Below are 16,946 nucleotides of genomic sequence, written 5' to 3' on the forward strand. Positions count from 1 at the left end.
ACAAGTCCAACGATGGAGAATATTGCAATAGCAAAAGAAAGAAAAGGAATGACAACAGTAACTCAACTCAGAGCACAGACAATCTGTTGCAAATCTGTTGCCCCACTCATTCTTTTTCCGTTTTGCCCAGATACTTCAAGGTCACTTCTTGGCTGTTTCTTTATTTAAGGTAAGTCAGGTTCAATTCGACGGCCCTGGTTGGCGTTCTCTCTTTTCCTTTCACCCTCATATTCACAAACACTGCTTTCCTTACTTGTAAAGGCGGCCTTTCATAAGGAGAACTTAAAGTGTGAGAAAAGGTAAAGGGACCTTACGAAAGATGCCTTTATCCAAATAGGTGACTGTCGTGGGAGACAGGCTATGCAAATTTTGACACTTGAATAATCTGTGTATGTGTGTACCATTTATTCTTACAGCAAAAGGTTAATGAAACTGTGCACCAGCACTCCTACAAACAAGCACCACCAACGTTTGACATTCAGTTTGTCCGTTGTTGATGCTTGTTGACTCAACTTTGGCTGGCCACCATGTGGTGGAGCCGTCACAATAAAATTACTTGCTAAATTTGGCGTTGTTCCATTTGCGTATGTTCAGTCCTGCGTTTCCATTGAGCAGCCATGGTTGGGTGTATGTTTGTTTTAGTATGTGAGTGGGTAGGGCGTTGAGTGCGTTCCTCAGGTTGAGCCCAGGGGCCAATGCGTCGCGCCTTTTTTCTTCCATGCAGTGAGCGTCCTCAAGGGAACGGGGATGTCTCAAGGCTGAATTCCCAGAGTGCTGCCGTGTGGCTAGTGTTGCGTGGCCATGTTCCGGCGGTCGTGAAAGCATGCCAGCTGTGCAATGGCAGTAGATAAACGGACAGTGCGTGCAAAATGAGCAAATGTGTGTGAGCGATATTAACTCTCTTTTCTTCTTCTAATAAATGGGTATGGTTTTCTGCTTACCGTACTTTGGCCGTTGTTAGCACTTCTGCCATTACATTTTTGGACCGAGGTCCAACTGCAGAAATGTTGGGATAATTTCAATGAAAAGGGAAGGCTGCATAGTCAGCCTTACCTCTTCAAGAAAAGGGTGGAAGCGGGCTTCAGCCTTTTGGAGCAGTTCAGGGACCAGGAATAATGCTGTTTTAGAGCAGCTTTGGAGCATCAAAAGGTGTGCTTTGGAGCAATGTAAGCTAGTTGTGGAGCAGATTTCTAGGGTCAAACATCATTGTTAACTGAATTTTTTTATTTCTAGTAAATACCAAAAATTCCACTGGTTTTCACTAAACATTCAATCCTGATGAATCGATCAGAGTTACCACAAATCACACACACACACACACACACACACACACACACACACACACACACACACACACACACACACACACACACACACACACACACACACACACACACACACACATATATGCGTGTGTGTGTGCTCCCATAAATAAAACATCACAGCTGACAGAGCAATAACTCTGAGAAAACAAGAGATAAGCAGTGCTTTGGATAGCTACACTTGACTAGACTTCAGACAAATGAAGAACTTCCATGTTTAATATAACTGACATGGACAACAACTGAAGACTAGAGATAAACTAATCAAAGTTACCTTCAGTCTAAACTCAGTGAGACTCTATAAAAATGAATTGAAAAAGCTTGTGCTCCCGCCATTAAAGTGACGCAGCCGATGAGAACCGAGAGGATAAGAGAGATAAGCAATGCACTGCGTAGCTAAACCTGACTACCCTTCAGAGAACTTTTTTTCAAATGTTCACATTGACAAAACACAACTGCTGACATGTACAAATTAGAAGACCAGGAAACTTAAATGTCCACTTTTATTGCGATAGCACTTACATGGACACTCTCGGCGGCTTTTTGCCGTTGCCGTCATGTTCCGTATCTTTAAAAGCCGTATCTCTGGCTTTTAAAATAAAATAAGCTTCAACAAGCTCACGAGTCGTACAATTTTTGTGCTGTGGCGCAATGACCCTGGTTTCTCAGAAATCCAGGCTTCAATTACATTCACGACAATGCAATGACAAGTTAGTTGACGGTTGTCTTTTTATAGATAATCGGTGACTGCACAACCTTTCGTTGAGACAGCGGCCGGTCTGACCGATATAGTTGCTGCCACAAGAAAGAGGGACAGAGTATACCACTCCCTTACCACAATCTGACAGGGCGTTTCTGTGTTTGACTTTACACTCAAACCACTTCTGTGCAGTGCCCTCCATTGTTCTTTCAAAAGCCCCACATATTCTGCTTAACTTATTCCTCGCAGAAAATAAGACGTGAATACCATACTTTGCGGCCACCTTCTTCAGGTGGTGTGACACACCATGCAGGTAGGGAATGCTGACGAGCACCTTCTTATTGGGATCTCTCGCAACACGAGGCGAATCTTTCAACTAGGATTTCAAGCTGCGCAGAATCCTTTCGCACAGGCGAGCCAGAATGGCTGCAGGAAAGCGTGCCTCCTTAAGTCCCCCCAGCTGCTCAGTGAAGCTTTCTGCAAGGAAGTGTGGGCATGTTTTCTTTAATGTCGAGGTCAAACAGGAAATGGCTACGCCGTTTTTGACTAGCTTGGAGTGGCTGGATCTGAAATCCAAAATTGGCTTTATAGAACATGGTAAGTAAAGTCAGCAAACATGTGAACCACCAAACCGAATAACCAGATCAAGGAACTGTATCAGTTTCGGTTGTTAGTATGCGCTTGTGCTGTTCTCGTCTCCCTTTGTCCACATTTTTCACACAGTTTTCTTGAAATACCAAGTCGCCTGACAGTCCATTCCTCTCAATCCACTGTTTCAACCTTACGTAAGCTTCATCACGTGAACCCCTTTCCCTTGCCTCCTCTTATCAGAACCCGTCCTCTCTATCCTGGTCGCGTACCTGCATGACTACGACTACTATTACCACTGTAAAATCCCGAGCAAGCGCTCCTATCCGAGCAGGCGACCCCCTGCCCTCCCGCCATTTTCACTGCTTCATTCAGTGTTTTTATTCGCTTGACATGGGCTAATAACGTCAGTGAATGGATGCCTATTCAATAACGTATTTCATTGGAAGCACGCGCGGCTCTTTCGCCGCCATCTTGAATTTTGATCCGCGATTGAGCAAGGGCCCCCTCTCTAAATCTTGTCGGATTATCTTTCACCGTCGAGGGGGCGTTTGCTTGGGATTTTACTACTACTACTAGTGCTACTACTACGATGGCGACAAAGACAGCACTCAAACAGCTTCGCTGTAAAAGAACAAAAAATCGATCTTGTGCAAGGAAATTGACTTTTTGAGTGTGGCCTACTACCTCAATGAAAGTCAACTGCATTTATGATTAGGCACATCATGAGGAATGAAGTCGAGAGAAGTGAAAAAGCAAACACAGTGCAGTGTTTTGTCAGCAGCTCGCTTTCTCTGTATCTGTACCCAGTTGTGAGATTCACAAGGATTGCAGAGCTGCTCACCGAATCTTGCGGCCTTTGCTTGCCCGCGTGTCCACTTTCCGCTTCACCTTCTTCCGGAGCTTCTGGATCTCCAGCCACTGCCTGTGCCGCAAAAGTTACCAGTCATCGGTGCAAGTATCACACTCTTTCATCCACACACTGTTCAGTTGTGCACTGATCCATTGTCTGTTACAGGTATTAAAAAAAAGTGCAATAGCAAGCACACCTCTAAGCGAAAGTGTTGTGGAGAATATAAAGATCTGCGCTCTGCCAGCAACCACGCCGCATGAAGTAAAAGGGAGATCAGGGGCCCTCCTCTCCCAGCGCGTGCGTACACGGATGTGTGCCCTTTCTTCCTCTCTTCAGCACTGAACCAACTGACAGAAGTCACCGACCCGCGTGTGTCAGGAGGCACACGCGGATAGTACCGAGAGCTTGACAATGGGATGGCAAGGAACAAGGGGATGTGCCGGCGAGGAAGCATCTCTGTTTAAGATGAAGGGCAGCAACAAGGATGGTTGCTGCCCTTCATCCTAAAGACAGCGATGACGTGGAAGAGCCAGGTACATTTTGGTTCCCTTTGCGTGTCACGGCTACCTCCCTCGTTGTCCGCACGACCTGGCAAGCTAGTTGGGTCACAGCATTCTCATCCAAGAAGTGCCGATTGCCCAGGCAGATGCCCGAGTAGTCATAACATCGCCCAGTTCCTCATTCCCGGCCCCACAGGCAGACACCCGAGTTGCTGCAGCTCGCCGAGCCATCCTCGAAGTGGTCAGGTGTCTAGAGTCGTCGCACGCAATGAGCATCCTACCCCTGAACGGGAATAAATGATTTTTTGAAAAAGGTCAGTCAGTCTGAGGCATGCAGAGTCGGCGTGTTGTTGTGTGGTTCAGTGTACGAACTCTGTGCAGCGCAGAGAGATTCCCACGTTGCCGCGCTGCTGTCGGAACACGTGTCGGCGCCGCAAAGAGGAGACGCGGAAGGCCCCGCTCTGGGAAAGAAAGGCGACTCTGTGGTGACGCCGTCAAAGCGCAGGGCCGCCAAAGCCGCCTCCTTGCTTGTAACAAAAGGGAGGAGATAAGGGCTGAACGGGAAGAGGGTCGCACGACGGGGACGACGCGACACACGGCCACCTGGTTTCAGTTATTGTTTGGCATCCGCATGCGCCCCTTTGAGCGTTTACCCGCGCTACTGTACCCGTGCTGCCGTTCGGAGAACCTGCCGCTAACAAGAAACACGTGTTGGCGCCGCAAAAGGGAAACGCGAGGAATTGGTTTTGTGACCGCTCGGACGGATGCGGCAGAGGGATGGTTTGTGTGCAATTGCCGTCTGGTCGTAATTACGGCACTCGGAGCGTTCAGGTGAACCGCCCCCCAACTGCACGTAATGACCGAGTGTCATTAGACTGGCGAGCAACGCACTATCGCGTACACACTTCCGCCCACTCCAGCGATGGATGGAGTGGGCGGAAGTGGAAGCCCGTGGGCATTATCTGAGCTTCACTAGGTAGAGAGAGGGACACTGAAGGCAAATATTAAGTCAACGTTGATTGTTTAAATAGCAGTCCAGAAACCTCGTAGTGCTACTTTTGTGCCAAGGAAGTGCTTATTTTGAAATAAAATCACGTTTTAGTGGTCCGCATCGCGTTAGCACATTTCAGATCACCCGCCTGAAAGCAGTCTTTCTTACGTCACTGTTGCCGTGCCCAACGTTGCCCGCCTTTACTGCACAGCGGCATGCGCCATTCGGGCATCCATAAACATCACATGCATGCAGCATTTTGTCGAACTTTCTGTCAGAGCGACTTTCACGAGCGCGCAAAACACACGCGGCAGTACGCGGTACCGAAACTACCACAGAGATGCGACCGCGTGAGCGAAGCAGGGCGCCGGGCGAAGCGCAGTTTGGCAAAAACGGAACCTTTGCACCACGCGCGCCGTTCCCCATGGCAACGCCAAAGAGGTTCTTTTTCTATGAATCAAACAGAAACGAACAGGCAGCATTTTATTACGTCTCTTGATGCCTGGAAGGTTCTTTTTTTTATTGCAGCTAGTTTGATTACTAGTGATTAATTGTATTCAGACTCTCTCACGTCATCGGGATAATTTCCAAAATGTCCCGCTCGTGGCGCTCATCGTGTGATACATTTAGCATAATTTCTCGCTAAGTAGGGCACTGCTGTTGATAATATTGCCGTTTTAGACATTTGTCATACATTGAGCTTTCACTCCGATATAAATTGTTATTTGCCTTTAGTGTTTAAGTAGCACCTGCATGTCACAAGAATCCCACAGTGTAAACTAGTACTGGCTGACAGGCATTGCCAGTTCACCCTGTTGGCTCAGTTTGTTTCCCATTGCTAGTGGCATGCATTGCTGCCCAAACATTGGGGCAATACCACATCCTAATGTTGCCTAAATCTAGTTAACATCAGTTTTTTCAAGCATTCCTGCAACATTCAAAAGCAATGTTAACGCAACGCTGTTGCAATGCTGCAGGAACGTTCCTACAACAGTTAGGCAATGTTCGAGTAACTTCCTAAATGCAGCAACATTGACACAACATTTTTGCAATGCCACTTGAAAGTTGCTAACAGTATTCATAAATGGTGCAACACTGTTGCACGTCTCCAATGGCACGTACCATAAAAACCAGAATATAGGTTGGGCTAGACCGTACACAGACGCTCAACTATAAAACACTGAAAATATAAAAGAAAAAAAGAGAGTACAAGGAATAGCCAAAATATCAAAAGGTGCCCTTGCCGTGAAACAAACGTGACGGCAAATGCTGCCATTTATTTACAAGTGCATGTACACGCTGGTTCCACATGCCACAAGGCCAAAAAAAAGGGATAGGCGTTATCCTAATAAAATGTTGCAACCACGCTAGGGAGCCTTTGAAATGCCCCTTCATAAGCCGAAACATACGTACTATCTCTAAATCTCTAAACATTTCACTTGGATGCACTCAGAGATCAGTCACCAGTAGTGATCATGAATGCACGAATGCAGTCTGGCCCCGAAGTGAAATTTTCTTCGGATTGCACATTTCGTGATGCAATTCGTCTGTGTCCTCCAGCAGCAAATTCTTTCCTCGGACACCCCGAACTCACAGTGTGCTGCCAGATTTTCCTGTGCCACCACAAACTCAATCGTTTTTTTTAGCACTATGGTGAACTGTTGTCAGTCTCTGCTCATTTTCACAGGAAAGTAGAAAAAACAGCAGCCTTGAGCTAGAATAGAATCACAAGAGAAAAGCGAAAACGCCAGATGGGGTCACTGCATGGCCACTGTGCCCACGGCATAAGGCTGGTAGCATCGATGACTGTGATAGCAACTGGGATGGTTGATTTCAGACTCCCATAGTTTTTCTGCCAGTGACCGGTACATAAGATGGGCGTCATCTTTTCATTGCATTTTCTTTTTTCTCATTCAACTTATATTACGGACTTTATGGTAGCATTCGACACTATCTGCTACATTGTAGCTACACTGCATCAACAATTCATGCTACTGAGAATGCTATTAGGTGGCAATCACAGCACACGAGACACCCTGTCCACCACTGATGCCCATCTGTATCATGCCTGCATCGAATAAGTTGAACATTGATGCAACAAACATGGATCTAACAAATAACTAGAACATAGATTACCTGCTTAGGGCAACGGGGTTGTCAATGTTGGAGCTCTTTCGCTCAATGATCTCCCGAAGAAGATGATGATAGAAATCATCATCATCAAAAACTTCTTCATCCACAGTGCCAGACTTCTGCTCCTGCTGAGAGTAAGATTGCAGAGCAACGTGTTTACGCGTCTGTTACAGCCACTGCCGACTCTTACCTCATCGTTCGTCGACTCTTGAGCACCAAGAATTTTGTACGAGGAGCGCTTGGTTTGTGTCCTGCGAAGCAGTCGTTCTTCATCCATGAGGATCTGGAGGTTTTTATAGGAAGAGGATCAGCAAAACCTACTTTCCGATACTGATGGCAAGCAACACAGTTATCTGTAGCACGCATAACAGTTCGCAACAAGCAATTGTTATGTGACAAATGAGGCAACGATCATTCACACAGTGTTTTGGAAATAAGTGTGAAAGGCATGAAAACTTGGCTCTTTTTCAACGTTTACAAAAGAGGCAGACTGTACATCGAATTGAAAAAGAGACATGAATGTTTGCGGAAGTTATACAGTAGTACTTGAAAAATGCATCAGTAGTAGTACTTCAAGTAGCACTTGAAAAGCGCATCATGTGCCCTGCATGTTTATTCTGAAGCCAGCAGTATTATGATATGTGCAAGTTTTAACAAATGCAGGCACTGAAATGCACGTAAACCACTTCTGTTATCTTTTTATAGATTTCAAGTAAACACACGCATCTTGTTTAGAATGCCCCCTAAGCTGCGAGTGGCAGTGCTACGTGCCATAGCAGGGTCACATAATGCAAGGAAAAAAAATCATGTTCTCTTCCATAGTGCAATTTTAGCGCAAAAAACGACACCACAAGAAAGAAGACAGAACACTTCCGTTCTGTCTTCTTTCTCGTGGTGTCATTTATTGCGCTAAAATAGCGCTATGGATTCTCACCAACTAGCCCGCCAACGCTATCTGTTGAACTACATGTTCTCTTTGCCTGGTCATTCTGGTGACCCCATTAATTGCCAAGATGTCAACCGGTACACCTCGTGATATCACCAGGGGCAGACACCATTGCCTGGTTGGACAAGAACCTACTGTATTTACAAGACTGCAGTTTGACTCATTTTATTAAAATTTGAAATCCGAAGTTAGGGGTTTGACTAACAATCAAAACCGACGCTAGTGCCACCAGTTACGGTCGGATGAACGAGAGCTCGGGGATGCTGTGGCATGGTTACAACATTACATTACATTTGTTTTGTTCACCGTCGGGAGTGCTGCTGGTAATTAGAAGAACGGCTATTCCTTCAATGATTGACACTACCACCCACAAGAGTCGCGTGCAACACTTTTGAGGTGTCGATCGTTGATGGATGCGCTGCTATTCCCCAATCAGCCACAGCACTCCTGACAACAAACAGAGGCTCAGCAACGATTCGTTTGGAGGGGGGGGCACTGGTAGTTAATGGAAGAGCTTGCATTTATGACGAGTCTTTTCTTTTTCCTTTCTTGATTTGCAATTTCGGGAGGTTGACGTGCAATCATGTAGACAAGGTATGGCTTCCAGTAAGGCTGCCAGCGAGTTTCCGCACGTCGGTTGCTCTTCCTTGTGTTGCTTGCTTGTGTGCCCACGTGTTGCATGTTTTGGTTTACGATAGAGCTGTGCGAATAGCAAAATTTTGGGTGCGAAGCGAATTCGAATATTGAAGTGTGAGTGCGAATCGAATTGAATATTTTTCGAATATTTCTCAAATATTTTTAGAATATTTTTGTAATACTTCGAAGCGAAATTGCAGGAAAAAAAAGTTAGAGAGGATTCCTAAGCATATTCTTATGAGATAGCAACATGAAAGTGTTTCTTTTCGCTAGGTTGATGAAGCACTGGCGGTGTGGTGTTTCATAGTTGTCTTATCAAGAATGAAGCAATGTAGAGGCCGAATTCTATTTATGTACATGATTTGGTGCAACCAAAGTGTTGCTGACAACACTTCACACTTGATGGGCAAAGATGCCATTTCCTCAGCCTCTCCTCCTCTTTCAACTTCTGTAGAAGCCCAACTGATGTGGCGGACAAGGGTCTGCTCCCTTCAAGTCCGGAGTTCCAAATCTGCCTCGTAGACGTCGATATATAAGAACATCTGAAATTTTGGATGCTAAAAAGCTTCGGCTTCCGATTTTTCTGACTTCCTGCCAAAATTTCAGGTCCAAAACAGCATTAATTGAGCCCCCACCTCTGCCACATCTGTCATCTCCATGTTGGAACCAGCGTTTTCTTGAGTTAGTACATTTGCGACTGTAATGGAGCTTGAACGGCTGCTTTGCCGCAATACCGGGGTATGATGAGGTGAAGCATACTGAAAATCTGAATGGGTCATTTTCAATCGGACGTTGACTGTATTTGCTTTTGGGAAGTTCGAATAGTTCGAACTTTCAGTGCAAATCGAATCGAATAGCAAACACTATTGAAAAAATATTCGAAATGTCGAATACCCCTAGTTTACGATTCACAGTGCATATTGCTCATGCTTCAAGTGCTCAAATGTATTCACATTTGGTGGTGTGCTTGATCGTGGATAATGCTTTTCATAAAATAAACTGTACCGGAGCACATGACAGACGGTACCACTTTTGCATCGCTATCTAGTCATCCTGAATGGAATTAGCCAATATTCATGTTGCCATACAGTACTGCAGGCGGGGCACCAACGGAGCTGCCAGTCACTTTGGACACATCTCATGCTCGGGACGTTCTACAACCACGAAGGGTACATTTTAACGAGATCAAAAGCACAAGTCAGGGAGGCAAGGCAACTACAGAGGGCAATCCAGAAGCACCGAGTGTTTGTTTTGAAACAAGAAAAGAAGCACAAACACGACACTTGTACGGACATAATGGATGCATGACATTTAGAAAAGTGTTTTCGGTTGCGTACTCGGTTTTGAATGCGGTTTCAGTTTTCGTAGATGACTGCAACGTGCAGGAAATTTTTTGAGACTTGCTTTATCTGAAAAAAAGGTGGCCACTAGATAGGAGTAAATAAGATAAATATTGGCTGACTGAGGTTTACATGGCTACTGACAGGATGGAATGAAGGGTATGGCCAGAAATGGAACAAAGGAAAGTGATGCCCAAAGACTACAGTGGCAACATTAGGATTGGGTATCCAAGCTCTGCCATGAAAATCGCTCTGCAGTTAATATGTAGCTACTGAAATATGTAGAAACAGAATGGGCTCGACTGCAGCATCACACAGCATAACTGGTTTCTGCTCTTACTTACATGCATGTAATCTGCTCTTACTTACATGCTCAATCTGCTTGACCGGAGACTGCTCGAGGGAGGCAAAACTACGGCCAACTTTTCCAGACAGCAGCCGTGTCCTCTCGTACCACTTTTCGATGGTGGCGTTCCTGCAATGAAAGCCTATGCAGTTATCGCAAAGCAGCTGTTTTTGTAACATGGGTGTGCTGCAGGCTACGAAAGTCGAATTTCCATTAGTCCATTGTTGCTACAGCAGATGCGTGTTAATGCACACATGACAGTCCAGATGAAAATCCACGTTCATTAAACTGCGCTACGGCTACATGGCACACCAGGTTAGAAGAAACACATGAAACGAAGAGGACACCACAAGCGCACTATCAACTGGGCTTACTGAAATGACAGAAAAGAAGGTGGACACAGGGACAGGGGGTTGCAAGAAATCAAAATAAAGTTGGGTGAGGGGTAAAAGAACCATGACGACTTGTTTTCTGTGGCCACCCATGTTCACCTGCTTTCTTGTCGCTTCAATAAAGCCAGGTAATAGTTTGCACTTGTGGTGTCCTTCTCGTTCCGTGCGTCTTTTCTAACCTAGTGTACCTTGTAACTGTAGCGCAGTTTAACCCCTTGAGGGTTTTCGCCGTACATGTACGGCAGAAGCTTCCTGGTACCAAAGTGTTTTCGTCGTACACGTACGGCATAGCGTTTATTTTCAAAACGTGCGTCTTTTTCGATCATTTCTCTTGCTTTGCATGTGCTGCCACGCTTCAAAAATACATGAAATTTTTTTCATGCGCCGATGTCTCTCCGTTGTTGCTTTTTTTTTATGCTTCGCAAAACGGCGCGCCGGCTATCGCTTGCGCAACCGAGCGCCCACGGAGTGGTTGGTTTCAAACGCATGCCTTCTTCGATCATTTCTGTTGCTTGGAATATGCTGCCATGATTCGGGAATATGTGGAATTTTTTTAATGGGCCGTTGCACCTCCGTGCGCCGGTGTCTCTCCGTCTCTTTTTTTGTTTTGTTTTGCTTACAACGGGGCGTGGCGGCTTTCAATTACGCATCAGAACGCCGCACGCAGTCTGGCTGGTTTTGGTTTCGTCCTTCGGGTGGTTTTCGCTTCTTGCGCCCGCATAGCTGATGGCTGTTTGGTTTCTAATCTCTCAAAGGGTGACCACTTGTTACTCTCTCGTTTATTGCTCTCGGGGGAGCGATTACATCTGTTTCCGTGCGGCGCTAAATTACACAAACGATGCCGCCGTGATTGCGTTTCCTGTTTTAGGGCCTCGGAAAAACGAACTACGTCTTGTTGGCGATAAGATGAAGGATTACTGTAGCTTTTTCACTCGTTTTGCTTTCTGGATGGGCGCACAACCATAGAGTTTTCTTCCGTGCGCTCACTGACGCAGTTCGCTTACGCTATGGAAGCGCGCGCCGGTTGCGCTGTTGCCGGTGAGTCGAGCAGTGATACTTTCGATGCGGACTATTCCCCAAGTGCCGAATCAGAATCTGATGCATTGGATTTCAGTTTGTCAGACGAGGATTTTTCGACGAGTTCAGACTCCGATGACGATCAAGGAGCGACATCTGAAAAGCGTGTGCAGCGAGCCATGCTTCAAAGACTATCACGCTGAAAATTTTTAGTGTTAGAGCACGAACATTTTTAACCGGGAAAGTACTCTGGTGCGGTTATTTTTGTATGTCTGTGAGCTATGTTTAATACAATGCATAATTTTTATTTATAAAAAACTGTTAAGTTTTTTTTAGGATTTTGCTTGATTTTACTATGAATAAACCATGTGAATGTAACAACAAAAATGATTTTTTTGTCACTTTACGGTCACGAAAAAGAATTTTAGACAATTTTTTCTTAAATAGAATTGTCTGAAGAATTTATTTCAGCAATAAAAAAATTACACATTCTTGGACTGGATTTTGCGAAAAAATTCGACCCTCAAAGGGTTAATGAACGTGGAAGACCAACTAGCCCAGTACGTCACACAAACAGATGAGAAAATGTGAGTTCTGCTCAAGGATATCAGCTTAGCAGTATTCTTGCAAGTTCCTCGTGGTGTGGTGCAAACAGTGTGATGCAAAGCCACGACACTACACGCGTAGATGTTACACATACAATTGTGCTACGGCCACTGCCCATTCTCTCGACTTGTGTAACCTTGGAAGTGCTGCACGCGACCATGGTGGCAAATTCGGAACGTACTTATTGCCTGATAGGCCCACGTACTTCACAAGCTTGTCCCTCACTTGCTACTTCAAGACATGAAACATACCAAAGTTGGTTTCCTGTAGTAATGACTGGACCACCACAAAACGAGACCTGCCTGACTTGGCAATATAGAATTATTAATAAGCCCACAGGTTTCGCCATCTCCTCACAGTTTGGTAAACAGTAGAATCCTGTTGAACACAACTTCAAGGGAGTAGGCAAACACGTTTTTATTGATGGCAGTTAGGTTTACTGAGATACGTACGCAGGGGTGCAGCACTATCTGTTATAAAACCTCCTATCTTTGCTGAAGTGTTTTGCATAAAGAAATGAGCCTATCAACCAGTGTGTCTCATGGCATGAGGCCCAACTGATGGATGGACTACACTTGGCCTGTTTCGCTTTCAAAGGGGCCCTGTGACATCTTTGTGCCAGCATTGTGTAGCAGTGTGTGTGGTGTTGAGTACTGAGATGAACACGAAAAGAATGATCAAAATTGGTGTACAGTAACTGAAGTGTTGAAAGCAGGAAACCAAAACTCACTGCGCACCTCTTATAGAGACATACCGAAAGTCTTGATTCATGGTGGCCGTTGCACAGCGCACCTAGCATTGTTTTGCAATTGTTTTCAAAGTTTGATAGTTAAAAACATAAATCCTTTTGCATCTAAGGAGGTAGAAAACGTGTTTTTGTGATTTTTAGAGCACAATAGTGTGGCCTAGCTGGGACCATGCGAATGTTACCCGTGACTTGTTGTGTCAAGTGAATGAAAACGCACAGCCAATGTAGTCACTGCCACATGATGAAATGTCACTTCCGATAACAAAAATAGCTGTTGTGTGTTGTTGTAGACTCAAATCAAAGTGGTTTCTCCAGTGAAATAAAATTTTAACAACCTTATGGTGTTGCCACTTATGCAGCAATATCGGTGCATTCCACAGTGCCAGAAGAAGCAATGAAAATGAGACGCTTAATTTTTTGTGTCGCTTCAAGGAGGTGCTGGTGATGTGCTAGATAAGACATAGCTCTTACCGCTTCAAATGGTAGCCAAATAACTTGTAGCTATGAAGGGAAATCCTATCTTCCTGTTTTATTAAAGATGGCTTTCTGGATAGGAGAGAGGTGTTGCAAGAATTTTTTCAATCATTCAGTCTGGCAAAAGAAAAAGAGTTCCTGCTTGGCAACCAACCTTTAGGATCCGTGCAAGAGTATGCATACCTAGGTCAGTTATAGACAGCGGAGCCTACTCATAAAAAGGACATTCACCGAAGAATAAGGATGGGCAGGCAATCTGCCACTGTCCCTACAGCAAAAAGTGCACAATCGTTGCATACTGCCAATGCCAACATGCAGGATAAGCATGAAAAACTGTTGAGGATGACACAGCACGCGACAGAACAGAACATCATAGCCATAGCATTGAGAGAACGGAAGACAGCAGTAGTGATCAGAGAACAAACAGGGTTAACAATATTCTAGTTGACAATAAGTAGCCGTGTGAAAACAGTGAAATGTCATTTCTGATTTAAGTCATCATGCCAAATAACAGCTAGAAATATGAAATGTTGCATCAAGTATCGAATACCAAAGTGTGCGCCCATGTGAAAGTGTTGGTCATTAATGGAAGAGCCGCTGCTCCAATCAGCAGTGGCACCTCTGACACTGAACAGTGACAATTTGTTTGGGAGGGAGGTACAAGCAGTTGACAGAACAACTTCTCTTTCAGGGGCACATGTTTTTCAACAGCCACATGCTACAAAGTGTCATGCATTATAAGTTTTGCTCCACTGTCATGAGCGTTCCAGGCTCAAGAAATCTTTCAGTAGTCATTCACTACAGGACAGCTGGCATGACAGCGGCAGCTCAGTATGCCGAGAGAGCCTTGTAGAAGAGACTGAGCTCCATGCTAAGCCTGAAAGCGCACTTGTCAATTGTAAAACGAGAGATGGGCACCCAAATACATAACAGCATTTTTTTACTATCTGCAGGCAGCTGAGAAAGTGTTCCAAAAACAGAGGAATGCGTATGAATTTACGGTGGAGGCAATGCTGGACCCGCATATATTCTCAATTCCATGCAGGGAACACATTGTGGCAAATTTGTTACGTTATTATAGAGTCAGGAAGATGACACAGGTCTGTAAACAGTCAAAGATGCAACACCTTACAAATCTCTGGAACCTTGTTCAGGGGGAAGCTGCACTGAGAGTTGATTTCACATGTGTTGCTGTTTTGATAACGTGCGCATGAGCATTAAATAACACAAGTCCATTTTTTTCGGCGTTGTGTTGTGTGAAACTACGAAAGCACAACCTGCCAAGTTACCTTACAGTGTTTGCACAGGATTAAAGACGCAGAAAGTCTGGGGAAGAGGTGACTACCCGAAGTCCTTGCAGGGTTGTAATTCTCCAGTATGTATGGAGTTGCAAAGCGAGATGCCTACATGTGACAAATAATGTGCGAGATAAATACTTGTACGAAGCAGCAATTGCATTTCTTCAGTGGGAGCTCATTTACTTGACATGCGTGGCTGAAACAGTCTTGACATCTAAATCGTGTGCAATTAGAAACTGCTCTAAAAAAAAACTTGCATTCTGCAGTAGCCTAAATAATAATAATAATATCTGGGGTTTAACATCCCACAACCACAATATGATTATGAGGGACACCTTAGTGCAGGGCTCCGGAAATTTCAACCACCTGGGGTTCTTTAACGTGCACTGACATTGCACAGTACACGGGCCTCTAGCATTTTGCTTCCACTGAAATGTGACTGCCGCGGCCGGGATCAAACCCGCAACCTTTGGGTCGGCAGCCGAGCACCGTAGCCACTGATCCACCATGGCAGACTCTGCAATAGCCTTCCCAGCAAAGTTGCATCTCTGCAGTGAAGTTTCATGAGTTGCAAAGCATATCCATGCCTGGATAGCCCTTAGTGGCACTATGTAGTTGTCTTTATTGGCCACCTTTTATATATAGCTTGCTCAGGCACACGTGCCTCGTTCCTCGTGCTGTAATGTTAGCGAAACAGAAGAAGAATAAAAGTACTTTCTTCTGCTCCTGCCATCGGCCCAAATGGTTCTCGGGTCTTTCGCTCGCCAATCACGCATTCTTATAGTGGACCTAACCCCAGTTCCTATACCACTACTAAGCTCAAATATGAAAGAGAAAATAGACAACCACCCGTTTGTAGCACGAAGCTGAAATATATAAGCTCAAATATTTAGGAAGATGTCTTGTTTCCCAAAGGCTCGCCAGACACACACTTACACTGATACACAGGCATATATGGCACAGTTTAAAAGCGATTCTTTTTTTTTTTGCTTGGGCACATGTTTTGGAAGCCCAATGTGCCACACCAGCTGCTGTGGTTGACTCCCCCCCCTCCAATGCTACCGAGAAAGACTTAAACAATGACCAAGAAAAAGTTGCCTCCTCATCCAGACACCTAGTTTTCTCTTCCATGGTGTGACAACATTAAGAAGTTCGCAGGCATAGAATGGAATCAGCTTGCGCAGGACAGCATGAATTAAACATCACTGGGACAGGCCTTCGCCCTGCAGTGGACAAAAATAGGCTGAGAATGATCATCCGATATTTTGGTAAATGTCTTTTAGAGCTTCCTTCTGTGGTTCTTTCCGCAGAGAGCAGTAAAAATTTTAATTCTGCTCAATGAAAGCGTTTTTACATCGTTCAAGCACAAAACCAAGCAATCAAGAAATTCTCATAACATCTAAGCAGTAGCTTGCGTGTGCTACTTCTGGTTACAGAGATTCTTCTGTATCAAAAATATACTGTATAACAGTTTCTCCCTAAACAGCTTTGCTCCCAAGAAGTGACCTTTGGCAGACCAACCTGTAAGGCTCGAACTTCTTCCAGAATTCTGCAGCCGATGCAATGCAGGCGTCCATTTTACGACACTTTGTTGGTTTATCGGGATGTACTTGTTTGCCAGCCTTCCTCTTGCCAGGACTGGCTTCAGGTGGCTCGGCTTCACTCTCGTCCAAGCTCTCCTCGGCTTCGGTGTCACTGGGAATTTCTTCATTTCTGTCAGATCAATGGGAATATTTTAATCAACACACCACATACATTTCCTGGGCTCACAAGCATCCGCTGCAATCTTCAGCATGTTAACTAGTAGTGTGATGCTTCCGTGAATATTACACAGAGTGTTCCTTTCGGGTGTGTGTGTGTGCATGTTAGTAATGGCCAGCTTGCATGTTTCTGTGAATCACGGAGTGAATAGTTTTGCAAAAATTGTCTTCTCAACTGCCATTCACTGTGTAAGGCTTCAGTGGTGCAGCGTAGCCTCAGCCTGATAGGCCTGGTTCGAGCACAGCTTTCTGGACTTGGGAGACCACCTGCCTCGGCCTGGCACGGATTATCCTTG

General features: G+C 45.0%; 2 protein-coding genes across 3 annotated transcripts in view; both read right to left on the bottom strand.

Annotated features, from left to right (window-relative positions):
* The window catches only part of LOC119399222 (caskin-1), a 512,467-nt gene that overhangs the window by 78,198 nt on the left and 417,323 nt on the right, over positions 1-16,946 (bottom strand). The window lies entirely within an intron of this gene.
* The window catches only part of LOC119400422 (protein AATF), a 99,695-nt gene that overhangs the window by 9,913 nt on the left and 72,836 nt on the right, over positions 1-16,946 (bottom strand). Inside the window, exons 7-11 of one of the 2 annotated variants that reach the window (XM_037667447.2) lie at positions 16,412-16,603; positions 10,379-10,484; positions 7,278-7,370; positions 7,091-7,212; positions 3,455-3,535 (exon numbers count right to left, since the gene is read on the bottom strand). In XM_037667447.2, coding sequence (XP_037523375.1) covers positions 3,455-3,535; positions 7,091-7,212; positions 7,278-7,370; positions 10,379-10,484; positions 16,412-16,603 — 594 coding nt within the window. Of the gene's footprint in view, positions 1-3,454; positions 3,536-7,090; positions 7,216-7,277; positions 7,371-10,378; positions 10,485-16,411; positions 16,604-16,946 lie in introns of both variants that reach the window. The other variant, XM_037667446.2, reaches the window with a different exon arrangement.

This window comes from Rhipicephalus sanguineus, chromosome 7 (genome assembly GCF_013339695.2).
Source record: "Rhipicephalus sanguineus isolate Rsan-2018 chromosome 7, BIME_Rsan_1.4, whole genome shotgun sequence".
NCBI classification, from domain to species: Eukaryota; Metazoa; Arthropoda; class Arachnida; order Ixodida; family Ixodidae; genus Rhipicephalus; species Rhipicephalus sanguineus.